The sequence below is a fragment of the Echinococcus granulosus genome, assembly GCF_000524195.1.
Source record: "Echinococcus granulosus chromosome Unknown EG_S00148, whole genome shotgun sequence".
Lineage (NCBI taxonomy): Eukaryota > Metazoa > Platyhelminthes > Cestoda > Cyclophyllidea > Taeniidae > Echinococcus > Echinococcus granulosus.
Window position 1 is genome coordinate 156302 of NW_020170528.1, and position 26719 is coordinate 183020.

At 42.5% G+C, this 26719-nt stretch overlaps 4 protein-coding genes across 4 annotated transcripts; 3 read left to right on the forward strand and 1 right to left on the reverse strand. All coding sequences in view use genetic code 11, as the record gives it.

Moving 5' to 3' along the window:
• Positions 1-1427: 1427 nt before the first annotated feature.
• On the forward strand, positions 1428-3100 carry EGR_09457 (hypothetical protein; the record flags this gene model as incomplete). The annotated part of the gene is made up of 2 exons (XM_024498706.1): positions 1428-1790; positions 2969-3100. The coding sequence occupies 2 exons, from the start codon at positions 1428-1430 to the stop codon at positions 3098-3100; spliced, it is 495 nt and encodes a 164-aa protein (XP_024346893.1).
• Positions 3101-10557: 7457 nt separating this feature from the next.
• EGR_09458 (hypothetical protein) lies at positions 10558-14796 on the forward strand (the record flags this gene model as incomplete). The annotated part of the gene is made up of 4 exons (XM_024498707.1): positions 10558-10592; positions 10706-10779; positions 13027-13187; positions 14722-14796. The coding sequence occupies 4 exons, from the start codon at positions 10558-10560 to the stop codon at positions 14794-14796; spliced, it is 345 nt and encodes a 114-aa protein (XP_024346894.1).
• A 4145-nt stretch (positions 14797-18941) lies between these two features.
• EGR_09459 (hypothetical protein) lies at positions 18942-20728 on the reverse strand (the record flags this gene model as incomplete). Its single annotated transcript, XM_024498708.1, has 2 exons — positions 18942-19067; positions 20588-20728. The coding sequence occupies 2 exons, from the start codon at positions 20726-20728 to the stop codon at positions 18942-18944; spliced, it is 267 nt and encodes an 88-aa protein (XP_024346895.1).
• A 2714-nt stretch (positions 20729-23442) lies between these two features.
• Positions 23443-25842, forward strand: EGR_09460 (hypothetical protein; the record flags this gene model as incomplete). Its single annotated transcript, XM_024498709.1, has 5 exons — positions 23443-23489; positions 23802-23895; positions 24449-24592; positions 24792-24996; positions 25691-25842. 5 exons carry the CDS (start codon positions 23443-23445, stop codon positions 25840-25842), a joined length of 642 nt encoding a protein of 213 aa, XP_024346896.1.
• Positions 25843-26719: the final 877 nt, after the last annotated feature.

Consider the following 26719-nt stretch of genomic DNA (forward strand, 5'->3'; position numbering starts at 1 on the left):
CTCGCTACTCCGGACAAGCTCCACACCACCACTCACCCCTTTGTTATCATCACCTACTTCTTTTACTCTTTCGCTTCACCGTTTAACTTGACACCAACCACTTGCCGCCTGACACTCACCCAAGAGCTCCATGTCACTAACACCCACAAGATCAACAAGATCGCCACACACAAAACCTTATTTTACTTATTTTCTGATTTACTCATCTCTTTGCCAATGGTATGGCACAAGGCACGTCTCACACAGCAGGTAAACATCCAAAGACGCTGACTGCCTTAGCGGCACGCCATCGAGGTGCAATTCTGCACTTGAGTCACCACACTGTGTCTCACCTCATGACCGCCGTTTGATGTGCAGAGAAATATGTGAGGCACACAATATGGTACTCACACACTGAATCGCAACTTCCAACGCGTTGCATGGCGGCAGCAGCATCTTTTGCATCTTTTGTCTGTAGCTGTTGTCCAGACAGGCTGTCTGGGCTAGTAGCGTTGTGGCCACTTTGCCACACACACACACACACACTTGTGATTATAATTGAAGTCAAAGTTTACTTACACCCTATAGACATGGAACAAAGACGAAGCGAGAATCGCCTGTTGCCTTTACCATTCAAATCATCTAAGAGATATCCAGATCAAACGAAATAACGACGTTTATGGGAAATGAGAAATGGGGAATGCATTACCACAACCCAGAGAAAGTGCAGACGAGGACGGTGGTAGTGTGGGGTGGTAGAGTGGCCTGTTGAAGGGGAGGCAAGAGGGCCAGTTGTGAAGGTGGAAGGACGGCGGGTGTCTTCGTAGCTCAGGGGTTGGAGCCATGGTGTTGTAAACCAGGGGTCGAGAGTTTGATTCTCTCCGAGGGCAGGTGATGTCACCTCTTCGGCACCCGCCCCACCTCAATAAATGACTGGCTACCAACTCCCATTTCACGTCACTGACATTTTACGCAATGTTTGGTAGAGCAGACTCTTGTGGCCAATGTAAGTAAAGAAGACCGAGCCGACGTGATGTATCCCTTTCAAGAACACTCACGCTAATATCCTCACTTTACCCACTCTCTCTGTCCTTCCATCCACCCACCCACCCAAATACCTATCTGCTCACTTACATCTCTGCCTACTCAACCACCCACCCACTCACCCGCCTTTATCCAACCGCCGTAAGCTGCAAACAAGTCTTACCACCGTGGGAGAAGGGCGCACGATAGTGTAGAGTGTATTGTCCGTCTACAGTGTTAACGCGAGCAGGTAAATGCACAGATTAGTGACGACGTGTGTGTGGAGAGTGGAGCAGGTTACGTTAAAACATCGGTGGAGGTGGGTGAAAAGCCGCCTCGTCTCGCCTCCTGCAATGTGCATTGAGTGCTGCAACATGGGTGGGGAGAGAGAAGCCGAGATCGGCTGAGGACCGCGCACCAAACGCATGACTTGGAGATGCCGGGGATCGAATCCGGAGCCTCTCGCATGCAAAGCGAGCGCTCTACCACTGAGCTACATCCCCCACCTTGCCATCGTGTTTCCACCTCTACACGAATCCCCCACCCCTCTCTTCCACTTCTCCTCTTCCCTCTTCACGCCAACACTGCGTCTGCGTCGTCGTGAGGAGAAACAATGCCAACCACTACATTATTATCATCACCAATTGCCCACCTCGGCTTCCACCTACTTCGGTGGCAGCGGTCACCTCAACTGTTTTGCTCATTCTTGTCCACTCCTTCTCCCATCAATGACGAAGCTGCTGCGAGCTATGACAACCATGACAAACCACACAGTCTCTACCAAAAGCGTGTCTCTTCGCAATGGAATGCTGTTTTGCTCAACTGCAACATTCCAAGCACTTGCCTTCATTTGTATAGATTGCCCGCATTTCTTGTGCACACTCGCTTTCTCAATATCAACATTTTTTGCGTTCTCGGGAGGTGATCACTTGTCAACGTCATATACACATGCGTTACTTATTTAGAGATGCACACTACGCAAAATAAAATAAAATAAAATTCGTTTTAAAATGCGTGGGCATTAGCTATCCGCCAAAAGCAGAGGATATTCCACCAGTGATTGCGTCAGCCCAACTTCTTTATGGCTGTAATAAGTAGTATGGCTCACACGCATTGCGAAATCGGCATAACGGCAGTGGCACTGAAGGTCAGGGCACAGATATACACCAAGTGGCTAAAACCATTTGCACACTCGCTCACACATTCTTCTATCTCTCAATGTGGTAAACCCCTCTCCAAATGCTCCTCTCCCACCTGTCACACACAACACTCAACCATCTTGTCACTACCATTGACCCCTTTGCTAACATTACCCTCTTCTCTCATTGTGCCTCTTCACCATTTGGCATAAACCACCCACTTGTCACTTGGCACTCACTCAAGAACTCTACGTCATTTCTTACCCACAATACAGCTCACAAGATCAACAAGATCTCCACACACACAAAACATAAAACGTTATATCACCACGTTATGTCTCACTTCATGGTTACCCTTCAGTATTCTGCGAAATCTTTGAGGCCCCATTGGGATAAGGTGCACACGGCATTATATTCACTTCCGTTATAACATTTGGACTGTTCAAAACAGGCAGCACATATGTCCATTTCGCCAACTCACTTCACTCAACTTCACTTGCGGATGAACTTAATGCTAAGTGACCATTAATTCTTCGTTCAAATTTATTCAATGATTTGAGGTATAGGTCATCGCTGTTGCACATGAAATCTACCAACTGGGTGCGTATTAGTGTGCTTCTTGTGTGGTGGAGTGGCCACTATAGGGCGTAGGGTGAGGTGGTAGTGACCTTTTGATCTGAAAATTAAAACGTCATTTGATTACAAAAATGAGTGAATTGAATGGAAATGAATTGAATAAAGGTCCAGCCGAATGCATACCACATTGTTTAAAGCAATGTGTGCACACTTATGCTAGTGCTTGTGTGTGTGGAATAGGGGCAAAGTAGGACATAGGAGAGGAGAAGGTGAAGAAGAAGAAGAAGAAGAAGAGAAAAAAAGAAGAAGAAGAGGAAGAAGAAGAAGAAGAAGAAGAAGAAGAGGAGGAGGAGGAGGAGGAGGATTTGGAGGGACAGATATAAAGACGAAGATAGGTGTGGGTGTTAGCAAGTGACATGACGAAGTGTAGTGGGACATGGTGCAGAACGGCACAGCAGAGCATGGAGGAAGCAAGTAGTTTCGCAGATGACCAAAGAAATGTGAGACAAGACAAATTTTGTCTGATAGTCCAGCATTTAGAATTCTTGATACCCAAACAGTCAGCTAACCCAGTCCCAACTGCCGGTCCAATGAATTCATTTAATGTCACACACATTATATCGCATTGGTACTCTCTGCGCGCCCTCGTGTCTGCGTGGCTGGCTATTGTTCTGAAGGTGAGTGCAGTGTGCCTCTGGCAGCAATACGCGTGTTACCATGCTGTTTATTCTGCAAACGCATATGTCACATAGCAGGTGGCTGTTGGTGGTTGACAGGTGAGGATTCGATTATGCGACTATGAATGCAATCACAAAGCAGGTGTAAATAGCAGACCTCTCCATCGACTGTCCGATGGAGGGGGCATCGATGGTTTCGATGGAGGAGGCTCTGTCTATTTTACAGAGGCAGGGAGAGAAACGGAATAGACCTGGCTAGAAGAAAGAGGCCGAAGCTAGTAAATTATTTGTTGCAAAGTGCGTTTTGTTGCAACGTGACGTGATGTGGAGTGAGACGGGATGATCGCGTTTAAGTAATGATATTTGCAGTGGTTTTAATTCTAGCCATTTTACCATCTCCTCCTTTCATTCCAAATACCACCAACATTGTCTCTAACCAGACCTTACTATTCGCTTTTCCCCTTCTTATCATCTTATAACTCCTACCTTTTAGAAGTCCAATTGCTTTTTTCATGTGCTCCTGTTGCCCTCGTTTCATTCCTACTTAAACCACCCATCAATTGTACTTTAACAGCCTTCCTTAATACATTAAGTCTGGATTCCTTTTTGTTTTATTTAGCATGCGACAGCATTTAACCTTCGCAAGCTGTCTGCACGCCTTGTCATTGCACGCCTTGTCAAGTCCACAATGTCGAATTACCGCGAAGCAATTTAAGAAAGCGACAAGGTCAAACGCATTTGTAGGCTATGCAAACAAATGATTGTTTTGGTGCTAGTTTTATAGTGAGTTTTTTTAGGAGAGAAACTTTAGTTTTCATTTTATCGCATGTCCACTGAACGCATGGTGAGTTTAGTCAACTGCATGATGCTTAATTAAATTTCGGTGAAATCCGTATGTTTTGATCAGAAGAGGCATTAAACTAGCATAGTTGAAGGTAGCAGCAAACATTTACTTTGTTTTTGCCAAAGGTAAGTAATGTGTTAACCAGCTGTGTTTATTTTGCCAAAGTATACCATGTACACCTCAACCTCAACCTAAGCTTGATATCGCTCAATTTGCCGTGTACAAAAGCACACTCATGCACACACACAGCAGATGATTTTAATTTAATCATAGATCACTTATACTATAAAAACATTCGGCTAGTAACATGGCGCGTGGCATGGTTGAAGGCATAATGGCCGGGAGAGAAGGTGTCCTTTACCCAGAACGGAGTGTTAAACAACCAACGGATTGCACTACGTAAGTGCATGTGATGCTAAGGTACGAAATCATCAAAATGTCAAAAAAATTAGATGGCTTTCCAGCAAAAGTGTCTCAAATCCTACTGTATTTGTTGCCAATAGAATTGGAGGATTTAAATGCTAAGGAGACCATCACAGTTTCTACGTAATTGCAGACAATTAAGAGTGTTAGGACTTCATTTTGATGATTCATCGATGGCGGAAAATATACTGCTTATATCTTATATTTTATCACAAAAATAAGTAGTTAATATGCACTGCATATTAAACCATGAAAGTGTGTTGCAGGTTCCTGACAGTGCTGCTTTCCCAATTCGCACTCCCTCCATTGCATTGATTCGGGTTACGCATTGGTGGAAATTGCTCTCGGCAGTGAAATAAAATCATCACTTTTTGTTCATAGTGTTAACACTTCATGCCATTTCATGATAAAAGAAGTTATATCGGGTCAAACGAACAAAGCTAAGCCGCTGGATGTGGTGGAGGTGACTAATGCAGTAAATTAGCCTTTGGGAGCAAATAATGCATCCATTGTATGACGACAGACTACCCTGCTGAAAGCAAGCATAATATGAGGTGCATTGGCATTTGTGCCAATCCGGTTCTCTTGCGCTTCACTCAACAACGAAGTGCCATCGTCGATGACACCAAACATTTCATATTTTGAAAGGAGTGACGACTAAAATTGCATTTACTGATTCTAAATGGACGATTTTCACATTTGCAAAAATGCAATATATGTAGATTTGGATGATGTGCAGGATGGAGGGAGGAGGTAACGACAGTTGAATTTCCAAGATATGGTTACAGTATTTTAAGACAACTCTTTCACAGTCTGTTTTAAAATACACGAATATTTATCACCTGTCATAAGCAGAGGATATTCCGCCTGTGAGGTGGCGGTGATGGGTGTGCTCACCTAACAAATTTATGGCTGCAGCGAGTAGTGTGGCTCGCATGCATCGCTGCGTCGGAAAAGCGGCAGTAGTGTTGAAGGTTACGGCACCGATATACACCAAGTAGCAAAATCATCTGCACACTCATCTACTCTTTCCTCCATTCCTAATGTAGTGAGCCCTTCTCAAAATACTCCACTCTCCGAACTGCCACTGGCTACTCTGGACAGGCTCTACACTACCCCTGACCCCTTTGTTATCATCACCTTCTTCTTTTACTCTTTCGCTTCAAGGTTTTACTTGACACTAACCACTTGCCGCTTGGCACCCACCCATACAGCGGTGCGTGGTGACCGGATGATACACAGCATAGTACTCACCGAATCGCAACCTCCTTCGCGTTGCATGCTGGCAGCCACAACTTGCGGCTGCTGAGTCCTGCTGTATGAGACATACCCTGTGTGTTATACGGTCAGTACTTACAAGTGTGGCTACGTCCACCACGGGATCCTCTCTATTGCATCCGGTGTGGGCTTGCAAGCGGTGATTTTGACTTGTGAAACTAATATACGGCTTGTGACTGTTAACCTAACCTGCATTCACCTGAGCTTCAGTAACGAATTCTGATGTTTTTAGACAGCAAACTATGTTTAATCGTCCATTTCGAGGTTAATACAAATATATAAAGCAAACAATTTGCAGACAATGAACAGCTGTATTGCAAAGTATTTAAATGACCCACTTTTTTACTTACAGCTAGATGTACAAATCACTATATGTATAAACTTCTAGAAGCATTATTATGCCATAAATAAAATGACTGAATTTGACTTGTTTTAATTTAATGGGACAGATTTGTTTTTAATGTTAAATTTCCTATTATGGTTTTTGTGCTAACATCGTCAATTGCGTATACGTGAAGCTTATTTTTAATGTATTAAATGCTGACGGCTGTAAAAATTATGGGCTTATTGGTCTAGTGTTTTTCGGTGTTAGTGATTTTTTGATCCATAAAGTGGAATGTTATTTGTTTAGAATTTCAGGTCTATTGATGAGAAAGTCTATTTGATTACAAACGACTTGAATTGAAGTTGGTGCGCCTGTGACTGTGTGTGTGTGAGGGAGTGGTCACAATAATACTTTGAGGCGGAAGGACAGATAGGTGGAGAGAGGTAGAAAGGCGAACAGATGGACAGAAGTGGTGCACGGGCAGTGAAGCAGAGTTAGAGAGCTGGCTGAAAGGAGTGGTAAAATAAGAAGAAGTGGATTTGGAGGGAGAGGTAGAAAGGTGGAGGTAGATGTGTGTGTTTGTGCATAGCACGGGGAGAAAGAAATGAGGTTTGCAGATAAGTAATGACATGCGAGACAAACCAACTATTCCCTGACAGTCTAGCTGTTTCCATTCATGACACTCAATTACTTAGCTGGATCGGCTTCAAATGCCGGTTGTGGAGTGTCGTTTAATGTATGACACAATGGAATCTACATTAGCTGTGAGCAGTCTGCTTTTCTATTTGGAGTCATCATCAGTTCTCTCACACGTAGCATATACACTTCGTCCACCCCTCTGATGTTTAGCACCCAGAAGAAGGAATCGAGATTGATGTCCTTTGAGGTAGAGTCTACTTTCCGCTGTCACCAATGTGGGGCTGCAAGACTTCCCTGAAGAAAAAAGGTGGTACAATACAGGTACAGAATATGTATACACACAAAGACATTTGACGTACGGTGCGGCTTGGGCAACTGACATGGCTTAAAGGACAGCCCACCCGGAGACGATGCAATAGCGGAGACACAAGGTGTCACTTTGTCAAAACCGAGAATTAAATGACCAATGCATTACACCATGTTAGCGTGTGTAATACGGTGATAGGGAATCTCCGGAATGTGCAAAATTAAACACCTTGGCGGCACAAGTACCTTAAATCCTACTATATTTATTGACAAACATCTGAAGCACGCAACTTGCATTGGTTGCATTTAAAATCTGAGGACACTATCACAGTATCTACACTGACATATAATTGATAGTGGTGGCTCTTTATTTTGATGCGTCATTGATGAAAATAATGTAGACTAAGTACATTTTACAATTCCACACAAAAGTAAGAAATTGAAATGCACTGCATGATGATCCACAAATGTGTCACAGTTTCCTGGCAGTGCTGCTTCCCTAGTTCACACTTCCTCGATTGCATTGAATCGGGTTCGAAATACTTGGAAATTGCTCAAGGCAGTAAAATGAAATCAGTAATTTCTCTTCACAATGTTAAAACTTGATTCCATTTCACGATAAATGAATGTATACCGAGTCAAACGAAGACATTAAAATTGCAAATTTGCATAGGTGACTGATGAAGTAAGTAAGCATGTGGGAGAGAATAATGCATCCATTGTGTGACAACAGACCACCCTGCTGAATACAAGCATAATATGAGTTGCCATCAAAGACGGCATCAAACATTTCATATTTTGGAAGGAGTGACGACTAAAATTGCACTTACTGATACCAGAAAAATGATTTCCACATTTTCAGCAATGCATCAAGCTAAAATGTGTAGATTTCGATGATGTGTAGAAGAGAGGAAGGAGGCAGCAACGTTTGTATTTCCATAATATGCTAGAGTATTTTTAGACAACTCTTTCACAGTCTATTTTAAAATGCATGGGTATTTTTCACCCGGCATAAGCAGAGGATATTCCACCAGTCAGGTAATGGTGGTGGGTGTGTTCACCTAACAAATTTATGGCTGCAGCGAGTAGTGTGGCTCACATGCATCGCTGCGTCGGAAAAGCGGCAGTAGTGTTGAAGGTTACGGCACTGATATACACCAAGTAGCAAAATCATCTGCACACTCAACTACTCATTCTTCCATTTCTTAATGTGGCAAACCCGTTAACTCAGCAATTCTAATTCTATTTCGGCATCTTGTCTTGCTCACTTGTGACTGCATTTCAAATAATTCGCCTTCACCCGTCTGTTCTGGTGGATGGAGTTGGCTTTGATTCAGCATCCATTCTCCTCTACTAAGGTAGTACAACATATTCCTCAACACATGGGCGGGTGGTCATGAAGTGGCACACAACACAATACTCACGTACTAAATCGCAACCTCCGTCGCGTTGCACACCGGCAACCATAACTTGTGGCTGCTTAGTCTTGCGGTATGAGAAGTACTGTGGGTGCTATATGATCAGTAATTTTGGGTGTGGTTGCGTCCACCATGAGGCGCTTTCCATTGCATCCGTTGGTGTTAAAATAGGGCCCATGATTATTAGTCTAACCTGTGTTTACCTGAGCTTTTGTAACGAGTTTCGATGGTTTTAAAGCGAAGTGTATATTTATGCTTCCATTTCTAGGTTGATAAAATGTGCTAAAGCAAATAATATACTAAAAGAAAAACAACCTGCCTAAAGAAATTAAACAGTTAAACATATGATTTGATATTCGAGTCAATGCAATGAGAATTAATAATTGCATGTAAATACTATGGCGTCCAGTTGCACACACAGATTGGGAATGGTGAGGTAGTAGGGTGAGTGGAATGGACAATGCATTGAATATCCTTGGCTCATTATCCATAGTATCCAGTTGCAAATGGTTTACCCAACACCAAGGCGGATGGAGTTGTATACGTAAAACTGATGCTACGAATGCTATCCAGTGCTGAAAAGGCAATTACTTTGGTCTACGCTACAAGCTTGAATTCAATACGATTATGAAGTGTATCGAATGCCCCTGTGCGTACCAAAATAAGAAGTTGAACCAGTAGAGTACTGATGGGCATTGCTGAGGGAGGGTAACTGAATGTATTCGAAACAAATAATTTGTTAACGCACATATTCCAAGGATTGGTGTGTATTCAGGAAATTCACAGAACTGTAGATTGAGTGCAAATGTAATGAATCGTCCGGACAAAATTTGGAGTAAATTAGAGCATTGAGGCAATGCAGGTGGTGATTTGAGCAGAAATGAGCCGCCAAACAATAAATTTCATTTGGGTTTTATTTAGTTACTTATCAGTGTCAAAAAGGGGTGCAGCGCCTTGCTTGTGCGAGAAAGTAGCGTATACCCAGAATTGGTAATACGTTCTACGTTCTATGGGAGACTACATCGTCAGTATTTACTTAAAAGATACAAGTCAGTTTCACAAAATGATCAGTAAGTTACTACGCTGAATACATTTGAAGAGGACCAAGTAAACGAAGGAGTTGAAAGGACAGGCTTCCTGGTAACTTCCTGCAGACAGAAGAAGACATTATACAGGGGCAGAATAGGAAGATGAGGAGCAGACAAAAGGGAGTGGAGCCGCTGGCATGCCACAGATGCCATCGCGCCCGTCAAGGGTACAAAGGCCGAGACACAGCAGTAGTCCTTTAGTAAAAGCGACATTTAACCAAGCAGCGTATGACATTGCCCTCACTTATTTGCAGCATCATGCCAGCACTACCCTTCCTCAAACACTCCTTCCATCCACCGCAATGTAATTAGGGATGTAAGGCAAACATTCACGAGCCAGCTGTGCCACTCATCACATTTCTACGCAACCGAGGAGATACTTGGTCGCATAATCACCTCTTTTCCTTGACAAATCAACTAGAGTTGCGGTTTCGTCCTGTATGCGAAATGGATTGAAGGAGGGTGAATTGTGCTGATCATCACGCGTGTCTAGAGCAAGCGAAAAAGGAGTGACAAAGAAGTTAATTTACGCAAGAAAGGAAGTTATTTAGGATAATTACGTAGAGGGGTGTTTCGCGAGATAGGTAACACTGCATAGATAAGAAATTTGGTGTTTCTATTGACACTTTAGACCACTTCAAGATAGAAGTGCTTAAAACAAAATGCGGTGACGCTTTGGATATGTCATGGTGGAAAATCGACTTCCACCCATACTAAATAGTGGCAGAAGTCGTGCGACCATTTTGCTTCGAAGAGAGGTTCGAGGATCACTAATTTGCCTCTTACTCGGTTTAATTCACAGAGTTGTTTGTTGAGTGACAAGTGGTAAGAGGTGCCATTTTATGCCGCAGTTTGCTGAGCAAACAAATATGCCTTTGTAAAATGATCTAAGTTTTCGTTCGTTGATGTTCTACAAAAAAAGGTGTGATTTTGCTAGACTTGTATAATCTGTCGCGTAGAATGTACTGTTTTTCTCCTTTTATTGAGAAGGAATAAAGTAAGAAGTGAAGAAATGCATTTATTTGGCACAAATCATCCACTAAAAGGGCAAAGGGATAAGATCAGTAAATGAAGTAACGGAATAGCCCAGCAGCCATTGAAATAATTAAAACGAAATTGATAAAAGCGACTGTTAGAAACAGACCACAAAGTAAGATTACAGCCTTGAGGAATTCGGAAATCATCACCTCTTCAATTCACTTTACTGCATCAACAGGATAAGTAAAGTTAATCTACAAAACTACTCAAATTTATGCAAATTTCATGTGAACAAATATTCCCTTACAATGCTCGATTTAAATTCACCTTTCGGTGAGAATCCATCAACATGAGGTTAAAATTGTGGTTGATGTTCTACTTGCATTTGATAATAGGCAGTTTATGGCTACAAACTTTACAAAATAAAACATTTTGGCCAAATTGGTAGATAAAAATAATAAGAGTAATTAAGAGTCTACGCAGATGGAGGAATGGTGTTATGAAAAATGGTGAAAGGGGCCAAAAGCATGGCGTTAGTCGTTGCAAAGTGATGAAGCGAGTTAACGTTGGTCTTGCTTTTATTAAACCACGCAAATTCTTCATCATCCGCAGTTTCAACTGAGTCTAGATGGACTACATCGTTGGAAATTCACTTTCTCACCAAACATTAAATGTATTCTGAGGAATCAGCGCCACTAATAAAGTAATGACAGGCGAAAGTGTAATTCAACAAGCCAAATTTTAGTTGGCAAAGGTAACAGTTCTCCAGTCAGGAGCTTTCACTTTTAAACATGTCAATGGGAGCTAATTTTACGCTGTTTTGTGCCACATTCACTTATGTTTCGGCTAAATTATTAAATGCCTCAAACTAGTTTGCAATGGTAACCAATTGCTAAAAGTCATTGTGGCGGCCCTCCAGGGGCAGTCCTGGAACTTATGCTTGTAATGCTTCATTATGAGCTGTTACTAAAACAAAAAAGATGGAGGAAACTTTGAAAAATGTCCATGATAATTTGGGCGGTCTATTTATGATCGCGCTTTAAGCATCTAGTGTAAAAAAAAACAAATTTACAATGCTGAATGCATGGTTTACTGGGGTCCATTACCCACCTATTTAAACCAATGAAATCTTGTCGACTAACCAGTAATGCCAGTCGCTGTGTCACTACGATGGTAATGACAAAACACGATCTATTACAAGTCCATCTAGCAGTGGTGGCAAAATGGCCCACCAAAATCGTCAAACTTGATATGGAAAAACCATAGAGTAATGAAAAATAAGTCAATTTTTGCTTTTCTAGGGTACCATAGATAAAACTTGAATTTTTATTAAGTAATATTCGAAATTGGTGCGAGAATACTGGTAAATGCCGGTTGATTGCATGGAGATGGATTGACTGCCCTAACTCTGAACAACTTGATTTACATTCCACTAATTAACCATCATGCATTCTGAACTCTGTAAGGAAAAGTTAATCGAAAAGAGGATAACAATAGAACATTAGGGAACACTTACAATAATAGCCATTAGTCAGGCCTACTAGGTTGATAAGATTGTCCAAATTTTAAATTTCGTCATCTGTCCTAAGAAGATTGTTCTTTGAAAGTTCTTTCAAGTGTCATGCTGCAAGCGTGTCAAAAACATTTCCTACCTTTAACTACAAAGCTAAAAGACGTAAAGCGAGGTCGATTTGTTACTAATACTAACACAAACCACGGGTCTGGAACTTTTAGCAACCTCGTACCTTAGCCCTTCATTATGATCATGCTCCACAATTGTTTAACTGCAGAACTTTACAAGTAGAGGTGAATTTACAGCGTAGGAAAATACTTTCCCCATTAGAAAGTGGATTTGCTGCTCTTACTTCTGGTCAAATAATGTATAATGTTTGACTGCGTAGACAGAGGCAACTGCCATTTCTTAAGGCATACTGGAAAAGAGAGGATTAGGAGCAGAAAATGTTAAATTTAGTAAAGACGGAGGAGGAGAATAATCCTAATCTTGGATGTCCTGAAATATTCCCAATCCCGTGAAATAGGTAGGTAGGGCTGGACACGGATGCCCTCAACTAATCAGAGTGAATACTCTCGAGTGGAATCTCATCACCATCATTTAGGTAAGTTGTCGCCGTTGGGAGAGGTTTGAATCGGGACACACAAGAGAAAATGCCCTTGTTTAGGCATTATTAATTAATTGTTTGTGTATCAGCAGCCCTCAAATGCTCGTGAACGGATTCCGTAAAAAAGTCTACTTTAGTGGCTATATTTGCGAAAACTCTATAAAATGTTCTGTACCTGCCCATTCTCCCTTGATTGACTGGGATGTGAGATAGCGAAAAAAGGAACTCTGGAGCACTCATTAAATGGTGTAGAATTCATTCCTCTTGTCTGTGATGCTGTTTCTAAAGATAAAAACAAGATTTTACAGGAAATAGAAAATGTGAAGACGAAATTTTACCAAGAAGATTTGCAACATGAAAGCTCAGACGAACAGGTACCAAAAATGAGGGCTCTGATGAATCCCTTGATCGCAACTAAACATTTACCCTCCCATTTTACTAGATGGGTACTGCCCACACACCAACAAATCCATTGACGCTTCTTTAAAGGTATGATTACTTAATATCCATGATGCTATTAGCAAAAGTGATATTTGACCTCTTATTAATGAAGAATGACTAGTTCTTGGAGCAAGTGAGAGTTATCAATGGTTCAGCAAAACTGTAATACGATTATGCATATGATATATTGCATGCCACAGAAGGAATGTGCCACTCCTGTTGATTTAGCTATCAACCGCAATGGTCCATGAGCTGAGCCATTTTAATGTGAAGCTTTACAGTTAACCGCAACACAGCCCTCATGAGGCGAAATGTGTGTAGGTACACATCAACTGGACTACGTGTTTTAAGTTAGCCAATTTTCACTAAAGCCATGCCACGCCGCTTCTTGTTTATTTCCACGTAGGTCATTCAGTGACAAGGGGCAACGCCATGAGGTTCCGCTTCTGCCAAGAACGCTATGACTAAAAATGATGCCTCAGGGATGAAATGTGTGCAGTTGAGTCGGTTGCGAATGATGGGGACTGCATACAACTATATGGTAAGAAACGCAGGCCAGATTTGGAAGAATAATCCATCTATGTATTCCGCCTCATCCGCAGCCACTTTGCATGCACGACTAGCTCGAAGTGTTAACGTAGGTACAGAACACAAATATATTTTCCTTGTTCTTCTTTGTGCCATACACGCTTGCTACCAACCATGCCGTCAGCCCCAACACAGGCCTCAAGCGCATTGAAATGGCAGGCAAGAGATTAGATTGAGTCAGGATGTTTGGCACAACCGATTGTTGCAAACTACTTGCCTCATTACCCTAATTTAGTGGTCACAATTGATTGGCGGGTATACTTTTGTATAGGACGAATTGTCCGTTCCGCGACATCATTTGGAGTACCTACGTGGCGATACCTCGGGAGTGCGAGCACTTCTCTCGTAGCACTGCATTTCGAGGTCAAACTTGCCCACACAGGTATAGGGCACACCACACAGCTGTGTTTTTACTCAGCAGTCTTCTCACTGTCAATGTGAGTGAACCGATGGCATAAATCATTTTGCTTCCGATGACCTGTCCTCACTACGTACTGACTCTGGGCCTCCTTAGCTGTTATATACAGTAATTGTTGTCTTAAACTAAATGGACCGCTTAATTATTTGTAGACGGTATAATAATAGAGATTGCGCCTAATTGTTGGAGGAAAGGAGTAGGTAAGATGTACCTTGATGCGTCATCACTGACAAACGTCTTCACCTCCGGCTTAATGTGCATCCTCCCTACTCCTCTGATGTTGCTGCTCTAGGGCATAATTGTCATTTTCCCTCAAAATTCATCATCGGCAGTAGTATAAACAGCGGTCACAAACACACTACAGCGTGTGGGCTAAAAAACTGGAAGTAATGCATAGTAGGCACTCAACCTAGACGCTTATTCACGCCCAGTGTCTGTTCTTCATCCACTTATTCATTTAGCCATTGTGGTTACAAAATTTTCACCTCCACCTCTCTGATGGAATGTATGGAGCACATTTTCACTTGTACAAATAGGCCGTTCTCCTTCAATTTCCGCAGGCAACATAATAGAATAATGTAACAGACTTTACATTAACAGATGGCATTTTGTCAACAGCAACAGATAGCAATGAAGTTTAGATAAAAAGTTTGCAGATTATGTCTTGAGGTTGCGCTGTTAAAAGCTGAGAAAATATCCACCCAATTGTGGTTGCACACTGCTTGGGGTCACGGGCGCGAATCACACGGCAGCTTTACCGGGTGGACACCGTGATAAGTAAATAAAAAAATGAATGCCCAAAAGGAATAAGTGAATGAAAGATATGACTGACTGCTTGAAAGATTGCGACGTACGGAACCCATTCGATAAAGAGTAAGTATTCATCCGTAACAGCAGCTGATCGTGCTGGCCCGAGTTCTTAAAATCACATCCGCTCCTATTGAACATAAATTTCCTTCTTCTGCTAAGAAGAGATGAATGCACTTAGCCCGTCGCATTATTTCCAAAAAACATTAATACCACAAGTGCTTTCACTCTCCTTGCACTATACTCGCCATTTTGCAGGTAAGGAGGGAAGGACAACAAACCCGAAATTTCCTAATCCCTGGAGGAGTTCCCCCAATTCAACGTGCCTATCGCGATGGATGTTCAACATGGCTTCAAGACATCCTCAAAGCCATTCCTATCGTCATTATTTTACTTGTCTCGTGAATAATTGAAACCCACGTTGACGCACTCATAACCCCCCAAGCTCATACTTAGTTTTCTGCTAGATATGTATAAAGGCAACTGGAAGGTAAGCATTTTTCGGCCTAACTATCTACCTGGCTTTGGAAATATGGTGCTTTAGAGGCCATGTGGTAGATCCTAACAAAAAGCAAAAGCATCCAGTCACTGCATCAGTGCAGCCTGCTGTGGTGAGATGGTGCGGTAATGCAGTATTTCACTGGTTCTTGGACTTCCGCAGGAAACCCAGGCCAAAGTATTGCACATTAAGCTTTTCTACTTCAAAAATACCAAAATTAAACTTTTCATCGTTCGCCATGAGCATATCGCTGAATGTAGGAGTTAATTGTAAGTGAAGTGGTGCAAGCTTGTATTCCATAAAAATGACCTTAACCAGCCAAAGTTAAGTGGACTCCAAAAGAATTCGACATTGAAAACCCCCGATGCCCCATAATATGAATTCTGAGGAAACGTGCAACCGAAGTCCCATTCAAGCGGTAGGGGATCACCATTCAACGCCCCCTAATGAGACTACCGAAACTCTCCTTCGTTGAGCTGGTCCAAATACGGCCTCGTACGCTGCAATATTCTACACAGAAAGCAAGTCACGAAACCACTGATACTCTTGCGGCAATATTATCTTTGAGCTTGGCAAATCTAGAAATAGCAGCATCATTGAAGGCGCTGCTACATCTTGCCTCTAATACAATGTTCTGGCAAAATAAATCTCCTCATCCAAATAAACTGTTTGCTGTCGATTAGACTGTATAGAAATGTAAACAGTGTATACTTTCGGCTACAATATGAGCAACTGACAAGATATGCAGAACGTGTTACCATGGCCATATAAATTGTTCCATTTCCCACAGCCTTGCACTATTTGTCCACTGACTCCATTTTTCCTGAAATGTATATGCGACATTGTGGTGATTTTTTGCACAGAAGCAGCAAATTCATTTCGTGTGCTGAAGCAGGCATTTTTGCTTTGGTGTTTTGTTGATTCGCAAGCATATAATGCAGCTAAAGTTAAAGTTCTGGACGCTCTCCAGATTTGCATAATTCCACAGATGTTAAGTGTCTGATAAATAAAGGAATTGAAAACTGCAGCATTATTTACTTCCTTCCCAATGCTTGCACAGTAATGCGGGTAGCGTGAATGCCCACGTCTCCTGTGTGTGGGTGGGTGCGTGAGGCTACCCAAGAGGACATTTTCGTAATCACAAAACCTGTGCAGGCGAAGGTAATTACCACATCAGTAGTATACGTCTGTCCACTGCATATGAACTAGACTTGTATACCTTAGGATTCACGGCTTTGAGAGAAGTTGTAAATGACAGAATGGAGATAACGAGGATTGACAGTAAAATAATTTTAATTAAAGTAATTTTTTGGCTGCAATTAATTTTCCTATTTAGAAAAATAAATAAAGTTTATAACAGTAAAATATCACCTGTTCATTCAATGCCCGTCCAAACTGAACCGAGGTTAGGTGCCACGCTTACTTCACAATAGCGGACGCCAAACGCAAGAGAGGAAGACTGCTTTACGGAGGCGTAAAATAAACCTCTGGAGAGATAATGTGAGATATTTAGTTCCCCAAATCTGTTAATTACTACCTACCTCCTTATCGAAGCAGCCATTTGTCTGCCAATTTAGCTCTCTTGATTTATACTTGTCCAGTTGGCTAGCTCTCAACATACTTTTCCATACATCAACCTGTTCTCTACCCTTCCAAATTACGAAAACTCAAGTTCTTTACATATTTGCCCCTCCAAATGCCCAGTTCTCTAGCTCCTAATCCCTTCATATCTCTAGTTCTCTGCTAATCTACTTCATTTCCTCTCATTTGTTCCAGCCTTGTCACGAAGTTCGTATACATTGTCCACTCCTAGCCTAATCGGTGCATTTTAGCAAACATGAATTACACCGATTCCTCTTCTTTTAAAAACGGTTTCCAGTGCTCCTCCGATGGGTAGCATCTTCATTTGCTATCCAGGATAGTTTTTCTTCTTCCTTGGTATGCAAACTTCATTTTCGTATCCCACCGGAGAGCGTACATTTGTGGGGACACATACTGTCGAGTTGAAACTTGAGTGGTTGAGTGCGGAGTTGTGAATTGCAGACAAGGTAGTTTGTAAGTGAAATGGCTTTCATCACCCAGAGCACACCTCTGCACCACCAATGATTGGATATGAGATTTACTTCAAATGGCGGAACAGGCCTCTACATCAGTAATAGTTCTTTCTCTCGGTTGACACTCGGCTAACTCTGCCTGTCGTCGTATCTCCACTGTCTAATATAACAGTCGTAGGTGTCTTCGTGCGATGTGGTAGTTTGTTGCATTTCGCCTTTCATTGGCAATACGGACTCTGGTACGTTGTAGGTTGATACTTTCGCTTTTAGTAGGAAAATACGGGCTGATGCCATCAATTTTACCACCTGTGGGTACCTTGGACAGTGAAACTCCCACCGATGCCTAAACTTTGGCTCTATTCGCAAATGAGCATCCTTCAAGACGTTAATGCTAGTCTTGTGGTTTTACTTGGTCGTTGAAAGCCTTCAGCAATCCAAACAGAGTGCGATTTGATCTTCCCACCTGTACATTACCCAGAACATGTGCAGATGCCATGTGTGTTATGCAAATGCCGTAGGCCCTGCATAGTTTGGTGAAGATTTAGCTCTCTAAACTATCGCCTTTATCGCTGTGCACTGTTACAGGCATTCCATATTAACAAATTAGGCGACTGAAAATAAGACAGGGTTTTGTTCCCTTATGAATTCTGCTGCGATCACTTTTGCAAAGTAACCAATCCTAACAAGAACACATAGGTTCCCAGTTTCGGTGGTCTGTGGAGGACCCATATTTGCCCACATCAATGCCTACCTTCACGCCTGGGAAACTTGCGGGCACAAAGTAGAGCGATGCAATCGCTGTGAGATGCGGCTATTAGAAGCTGCTACTGCAAGTAACGCTGGTCTGGCAGAATTCAAGTACATCTGGGGTGTGTGCTGGCCACCATTACCTTATCAAGGGACTTTTAGCATTCTCTTCACCCAATCATAGTTTAATTACTCGTGCGAATTTTTGAAGCATGATTGTACTAATAAACCTGGAATCACTAGGCTCTTAGGCGTTGCAGTATTGCCTTGGGGCAATGCTATCACATTCTCTAGTAACAGTTTCGACCATTTCTGCCATATTCACCTGGTTGCCATGCCATACAGGTTCATCCCTTACGACAAGGGTTTGTAAGGGGATAGTGGGAAGTCCTCGTACATGAGGAACGTATCAGTATAATACTCTGCGAATTTCTCCGGTAATGTTTATTGGTCGCACCGAAGAATAAAGTAATGACGTCGACGCTGTCTCGTTTTGCCAGTTCTGATCTGCTGAAGAGGATGTCTGCTTTGTTACGCCAGTTTCTCTTTTTGTACTGTATTGTGTTGGAAATCATTATGCTGTTGCAGCTCCTTGTACTATTGTGCCACCAAATGGTACATCTCCTCCATTTTTTTCAGTCGGGTCAGCGACTGATGAATACCTGCTCTCACTATGAACTCCCTCATTATAAGTCAATGTCTGGAATGTTTAAATATTTTAATAATGCTGAATAATCCGAATTAGGTCCCACATTTGTACAGCATTGGTCTGCTAATTTTGAAACTTGAGTAGAGGCCATGTATTTTCTGCCATCTTCATCCACCGCTCAAGGCTGCACCGACGCAAATGATAGAGCACTTTTCGAAATTTGGTAAAGCTAAAAAAGTATTATCATGCTCTTTCTTACAACCAGAATTCTTCCTTGCCTGCTTTACCATCAGTGTATGCAGAAGGCTTGTGATTTTGGCAAAACTTTAAGCAGATGCCAGTAGAACTTGCCAAACTTAGAAAACGACAGAGTTCTCTCCAATTAGCTGGTGTTGACCAGATCCTCTTTTGCTTCGTGCAGCCTTCAGAAACTGTCATTCCATCCGATGAGAAAGTATATCACGAAAAATGGCCTACAGATGTAGATTTCGGAATATTTTTATGAATTTCGAACCAAATTTGTGCCTCATATCCGATTCACCACAAATTCAAGATTAACATTGTATCCACCAACATTTTTTACCGAAGTCACGAATCATATCCTGCTGTATTGTGTAACATTTTGGAAATAATCCAATTTGTGCGGTTCATGTAAAGCGTTGAAAAGTGGACGCTGCATTACAGAGCTCAAAGAGCATTGAATGAAATTCAGTAAACCCGTTTACCAATACCACATCTGTCCTCACACTGCCCATTTTTGCCACTTCAAATTGCCAGCATCCTAATTCCAAGTGTAACATGGAGAAACAATTTGACCCACCTCGAGAGTTTAGCAAATCGTATACGTGGCGAAGTGGGAAGGCACCTCACTTTGGTACTGCAATCGGCATTCCGTAGTCAATGCACAACTAAGGACTTCCGTCCTTCTTTATCACACCATTTGGTTTTACTCACAGCGACTTCGAGGAAGGTATAACCTCTACTCTGATCATTTCTTTAACATGTCGGTTCACTTCGAGCAGAAGAGGTGGCATTCATCTGGGTGGCTTTTAGGTCGGTCAGGTGTCGATGGCATCTATCGTAATTCACGGTGCATGTTATGCCCAGCTTAACGCCTTGCTATGAGAATATGTTCTTTAACTTAACCAGCAGTTCCAAAGATTCCCTCATCTTGTTGTCTGTAACATGTTTAAGCCGAGTGCAGAGGCCATCTAGACTGCTCATAGATATAACTGCAGCTTCAAATGGGGCATTGCAAATATTGTTGAAGTCTGCCCTTAGTAAGGAAAGGACTGTCGACTGTCCTCGGCAAGATTTAGGGCTGCTATAGTGCTACGTAGGAAATAGTCTCCAAAACTTGCTTGTTAAGGCAATTCAACAGATGTGGGATATTTTACTATACATGTATTCTTGCTTATGATGTCAAACCACTGCCGCTCTTCTTGGATGCGTGAATGGCAAAAATAGCTTTCCTTTTCTAATTGAGTTTGACTGGCGAGGTACTGGTCTAATATCAATGGTGGTTCTGGTTTCTTCGAATCCTAATGACTCGGGCTACGATTTGTCTTTACTTTTCCCACCGCTTTTCGCCCCTCTTCATCATCCCTTCGTCCTTCTTTATTCTCAATTTTTTCTGGATACTTCTTTGCAATTGCATGATCACTCGTTTCTGTCACATTTGCTCCTTTTTCTTCCTCCCATTTAGCGTCCATATCACTCGGGACGGAAAGGGGATGGATTAGAGAGCAGTTTGCCATAGATAAGGTCTTGACAAGGAAGAAGATAAGATAAAAAATTAATTACTCAGTCAAAAACCGATGGCCTAAGTAACTGATAAACCACTGGCCCTTTAGTTAATAAATGAGTTCCTACCGCGCTTGAGAGGGGGACAAGAGATGAATGCATATGCATAAAAATGCAGTGGACTTTGACTAACATGTAACCACTAACAGGTAAAGAAGCGTTCTTACCCGTTTCCATGATGCGCCATTTAGTCTGACTGGCAATGGACAATGAGGCAAGCAAATAGAGGGGCAGATTTCAATGGACAATCTTACAGTTACACACACGTGCACATGGCCACACAAATGACAACTAGCGTGGAATTGCGCATACTTATCAGCTTCCGTGATAAACTGGGTAAGCAGACTCTCTAAAAGGACAAAGGATGAATATAAGCAATAAAGTAAGTTGAAGTTTGGCTGTCAAACGAATCGCAAGCTTATAACGTATCGGGGCAGAGCAGGAAAGAGTTCTGACTTCACTTAATTGCAACGAGGGAAGGTGAGAGCTTAAGATTGCATCTGCCCATCAAAATGTGTTGTGTGAAATGGAGAAATGGGGCAGGGTGAGGTGTGGTGACGCATAACGTGAGACCCAATGCATTGGGTGAAGGGACACTCACACAATTAATACTGAACTGGAATTTTGGGTACAAAAGGGAGGACGGGAGGTTTTCACGTCCTTCCCTGGTCTGAACACATCACAGCCTAATATATGGCAGACAAAAGAGAAAGGCCTCATTTGACCTCAGCGTCTTTCCAGCCTATTTCGAGTAGCATATGCGGTGGTACATGAATGCTGGGGCATGACTGCAGCTATAAAGCATAAGGAATAGAACAAATAGCCGAGTCTGGTCTAGCCTAGCCAAGCCTAGCCCAGCCCATCTTAGTTTATCACTGGGCAGATAATTTTGGATCAGTATGTCTGCTGCCGATTCATAATTTGTAGAATACATTACGAAGAGGCATAAAGTTGATCGAGTTATGCATGAGGAATAGAAATCGGTGACTAACCCCTAAATATTGCCACGAAATTGGCGAATGTTAGTTCTCGGCAAATTTTCCGAATCATGGGTTTGTGTAGCTCCTTGCCCCTCACTATAAAGAAGAGTACAGGTGACACGATTTCTCCGAACAAGGCGAAGAACAGTAATTGTTTAGCTAAACAAGAAAAAAAAGGAGTGGATGAGAAGGGAGGAGAAGAGGAAAATGGGGAAAGGAATGTACGACAATAAACCGATATGCTATGAAGACCAGAAGTCGCTGTGTATCGAACATGTCTCGTGCAATTTTGATTGAATTCTTTGCCGTTGCCGCGTGTTGCTTGGTCTACAGTGTCGACGTGTCATTTGTCCCAACATTTCATTTAGTTAGGATCTGGTACCGTAATTTGCTTGCTCTTGTACGTTTCCATCTTGGCTAAATGTTTGGCACAGGAGTGCATAATGCAGGCATTGAAATGGGATTATGCGTTGATTTGCCACTTGTTTAATTCTACACAATGAGGCGCTCATATTCTTTAGTCAACAAGGTCCACTTTCGGTTTTGATTTTAACTCTGGCTTGGGCTTGTCTAGGATTTTGAAGTGCCGCTACGACGTTTGGTTGCAACTGTAGCCGCACCCATATCCATGATCATAATCACAGCCACGACTTTACAATTTTCAACGAGTCAAGTAGAAGTCGCCTTCCATATTGTTCTGCCCTTTCATATTAGCCAAAACGATTCAGCGAAGCACATTGTTTGAAGTAAAAAACGAGAAGTGGAAGGAGCAAGCGTATTGCACATAGATTAGCTATTATTCAATAACCCTAGCGCATTATCAAATTCTTATATCAGCGGAGGAAACTATCAACAGCAGATGGCTGAATTCTAGAAGAGACTCTACGGATGACGTGGAGGCAACGCACCCTCAGTTAAATCCTTAAACCCCGTATACCGCAAGAAACGTGAATTCATTTCACGCTCAAAGTGACTTGAGACAACACTCATCAATTAAAGTGATTTGAATATCAAGCCTCTAGGACCTTGTGATGAGCACGCTCCTCGAGGGCTAGCATATCAGATTTAGAGTGAGGAAGAAGTACAGGACACGACTTTGTTGGCAGCAAAGTAAGTGCGTAGATAGATGAGAGGCAAGCACATCCAACAGTCGATCTTGCGCTGGGCGAATTTGACACAACATTTTGGGCTGAGGAGGATTGGGATATGACTGGTGGACAGTCCCGAGACAGGAGTCCCAGCAGTGGTATCTCAGTGGTCAGTTATGCTTTTTATGTATCTTGCTAGAAAAAGGCTCTTATAGGGGGTGATTGCAGGAGAGTTCACCTAAGAATGAATTCACTATGTTAAAGCCCTTAAATCGGCCGCTCAGTTCGCTGCAGTTGTAGAATTCTTCCATCGTGGAAGTACATCTAGGTAGACATCAAAATTCAGTGGTATGAATACGAAAGCTTGCAATCTGGTGTCGTAGTCTGCTATTTATATGTAATAACTCGCATAATGGAAACAGCAGTGCTTCTTCTGTACATATGTCAAAGCCATCCGAACTGGAGGCAGCCATATGTTTATAAATTCCAACCTATTTTTGACAACTACTTAAATGACCTCTCGATGAGCACGCTCCTAGAGGGCTAGCATGCTAGATGTTGAGTGAGGAACAAGTAGAGGACACGACTTTGTTGGCAGCAAAGTAAGTGCGGTGATAGGTGAGAGGCAAACACATCTGAAAGTCAATCTTGCGCACCTTAAACCGCACCTTGTTAGGCGAATTTGACAGCAATTTTTGGGCTGAGGCGGATTGGGATTCGACTAATGGACAGTCAGGAGACAGGAGTCCCAGCAGCGTCTACATGTATTTTATTCTTTTACGTTAAGTGGGTATGCCAAAACCGGATTTCAGTGGGCACATTTAGGACCAAACCACTTGACGATTAACAAGTCCAGTCATTTTAAGTCAGGTAAGGGTAAGTAGACGAGATCTGGGTACTATAATCAACCACAGACCACCCTTTGAAAGCATCAACGATGCGGGTCTTTTCGGTGACCCTGTCTTCTTTTCACTTCCCGCTTATTGTGGACTGGAGATTAGCAAACACGTAGAAGGTCTATTTAGGTCATATTTGGGGCTACTGAAAGGTGCAACTTTTGTTTCCCTCTAAGGCATAGACGTTTTGGCAGTTCTCAATATACCTCACACACAGCTAGAGACGCTGTTCATTTATAGTAAGGGCAGTAGACATTCATCCGTTTGCTGATTTTTTATACATTTGCAAAAATTAATCGGGTAAGTAGACAATAAATTGGAAGTCACGTAATTACAAGGCACCAGGGTGACAGTGGGTCCTCGTCACACTTGTGCTGTCTTCATTATTACGCACTTTCACAACAGTGGATGCGAAGCAATAAGTAAATTGCAATTACAGACGCCAATGTTTTGAGTGCGGCTGCGTGTATCACAGCATCAGCCTCAGGATTTGACGGAATGGAAGCTGCAACTGGTGCTAACATTATCGTCATTATCGGTATTAAGGGGAGTTGATGAACTCCTTTGCATCTCAACTTAAATCCTCCTTTCACCACCTGTTGCTGGTAACCAAACCACATGCACTGCATTGGTAGCTGGTCTGCCTGTATTTCAGCGGATGACAGCCCTCTCCCTTGACGCATCACAAGTTTGCGCTCCGCTCCTCTCTCGCGCGATATGCGATGGCTTTTCACTCATCCTACCTGCAAGAAATGACAGTGATCTATCCTCTCGACGACACTGAAACAAGTTGCCTCGACGATTGGAAAGTAGGTTTTCTAATCACCACGCTAATTATCGTGGCAGTCCTGTTTGAATGGCAACACTTAAAGCCGCGCGGTTGCATTGCATAAGGCCTCAACATCTCACTCCGCATTAAGCATACTCGTAAGGCGATTTTAGGCTACATGAAGCAGCATACAAGCTTGACATCATTTCGGTTTTGCAACCCACAGCTTTCAAATTTAGGCAGTAAATATCAATGCAAATAAAGATCGGATTCGCTCACTCGTCATTGTGTCAAGGTCAAGGTCTCCAGTAGAGGTGGAAGCTGCTTCATCAGTTAAGGCCGCAGCTGCGAAGCCAGCGGAAGCATTCGGCACCCAGGCCGACGGTGGTGGCAGTGGAGGGGTCCTAATCCCCTCAGGTGGAGTTTCTTCAAAAACAAATAAAAGTAGGTAGAATGGGACACAATGATAACAAGGCACCCGAGTTAGATGCAGCACTTTCTTCTGACGCATTCACAACAGGCGGAAGCCTCTAAAATTCTAACCGGTGTCCAGAGGACGCACTATGTTCCATAGTTGAATTCATTACAGTAGTCGATGAATGCAAGAACTACACACGTGCACAACAACGTCTCATTAAAAGGACTCCACGCTTCGCATTATGCTGCAAAGCACCAAATGGCGGAAATGGTGAAATCTCGATTTGACGTGTTGATCGAAAATTCGAAAATCCCGGTTATGTTGATCCCCAAAAAGCCCGTGCTGGGCACTTCAACTCGAAAAATTGACATGAGGTGGGGCATTTTTGGCTGTACCCACTTCGTAAACTACATGAGGAAACTGTGCACTAGCTCAATGAAGTTAATCAAGCAGGCGAATCTACTCAACAAGGTCCATCTTCTTATCAGACAGCCACATAATTGGTAAATAAAAAAGGAGGAAATGATGTTAGAATTGGGCAGTCTATCGACTGAGGTGTCAGCAAGATTATATATTAGAGTGGAGGAAAACCAGATGCTCTGCTTGGGAATCCTCGACTAATGTGCTACTTAGAGTTGCTCCCATCGCAATACGGTAAAAGCCTTAAAACCCACCCACAAGCTCGGAAAGAAGCTAATCGTATGTTAATTTTCCATTAAGGCGACGACGCGATGTACCTCAAGTCGGTGAAGTTCTTCCACCCTGATTCAGCCTGTTGGCATCACCTTCGTGAAGGTTATGATGTGGTGTGCCTCAGCGAAGGCCCACTTCCAACTTCCTTCGTCTGTCGCGACGATGACTTCCATTTGTGACGAGTCGCACTAGGTCCTGAGGCTCTATTTGTGTTCACCACGGTGATCATCTTTGATGCGGCCCACTACGAGGGTTCTAGTGGTGACGTTGAGGTTACCTTACAATACATTCACCGTCCAGGAGTATAGACCAATGCATTCTAACGTCTGCTCCCTCTCCTACCCCGCTATATTGAAAAAAATGGATTATCGTTGGCCACTTCTGTTACCAATCCTTCCAACGCCAGCACTCGGTGCTTCTGCAATCACAGATCAGGTTTTAAGGAGAAGTGGATAAAATTGTCATTAGCACAATCAGTATGTCGTTTTAGTTACCAAGGAAATATTATGCATGGTATGGCACTGCCCCATATGGTTATGATACATTATAACAAAAGGCATCATGATCAATTCCAACTTTTAAATAGACATTGATTATGTGAATCCCATAAAGTATGTCCAACAATCTGATTCAAGTCGCTAATAAATACACGAGTTTGCAATAAATATGTCTGATAAGATTAATGAAATCGAGGATCAGGAAAGGGAATATGCCAGTTTAGAGATGCAGTCATTCAGGCGATTCCCGCACACGCACGCACCTTCCTCTGATGAGCATTGCGGCTAATACCGACTAATTTATTTCTCACCGTACAAGGCTTTAAAATAGTGGTTTGTCGCAAACAAGGTATCCAAGGGACAAAAATCAACTTCCCCTACAGTTGATTTTTGCAGTTAAGCAGCCACTTGTTTTTTCCAAAAGAGAAAATGCACATGGGTAGACAGTTGGCCTCCATTAATACACACTTATATTCAGAGCGAACTCAATGGTGACTCTGGATCAACAGTTGACTAGTAAGTGTGCATAATAGAGGACAATGTTAAACAATGATGGGAA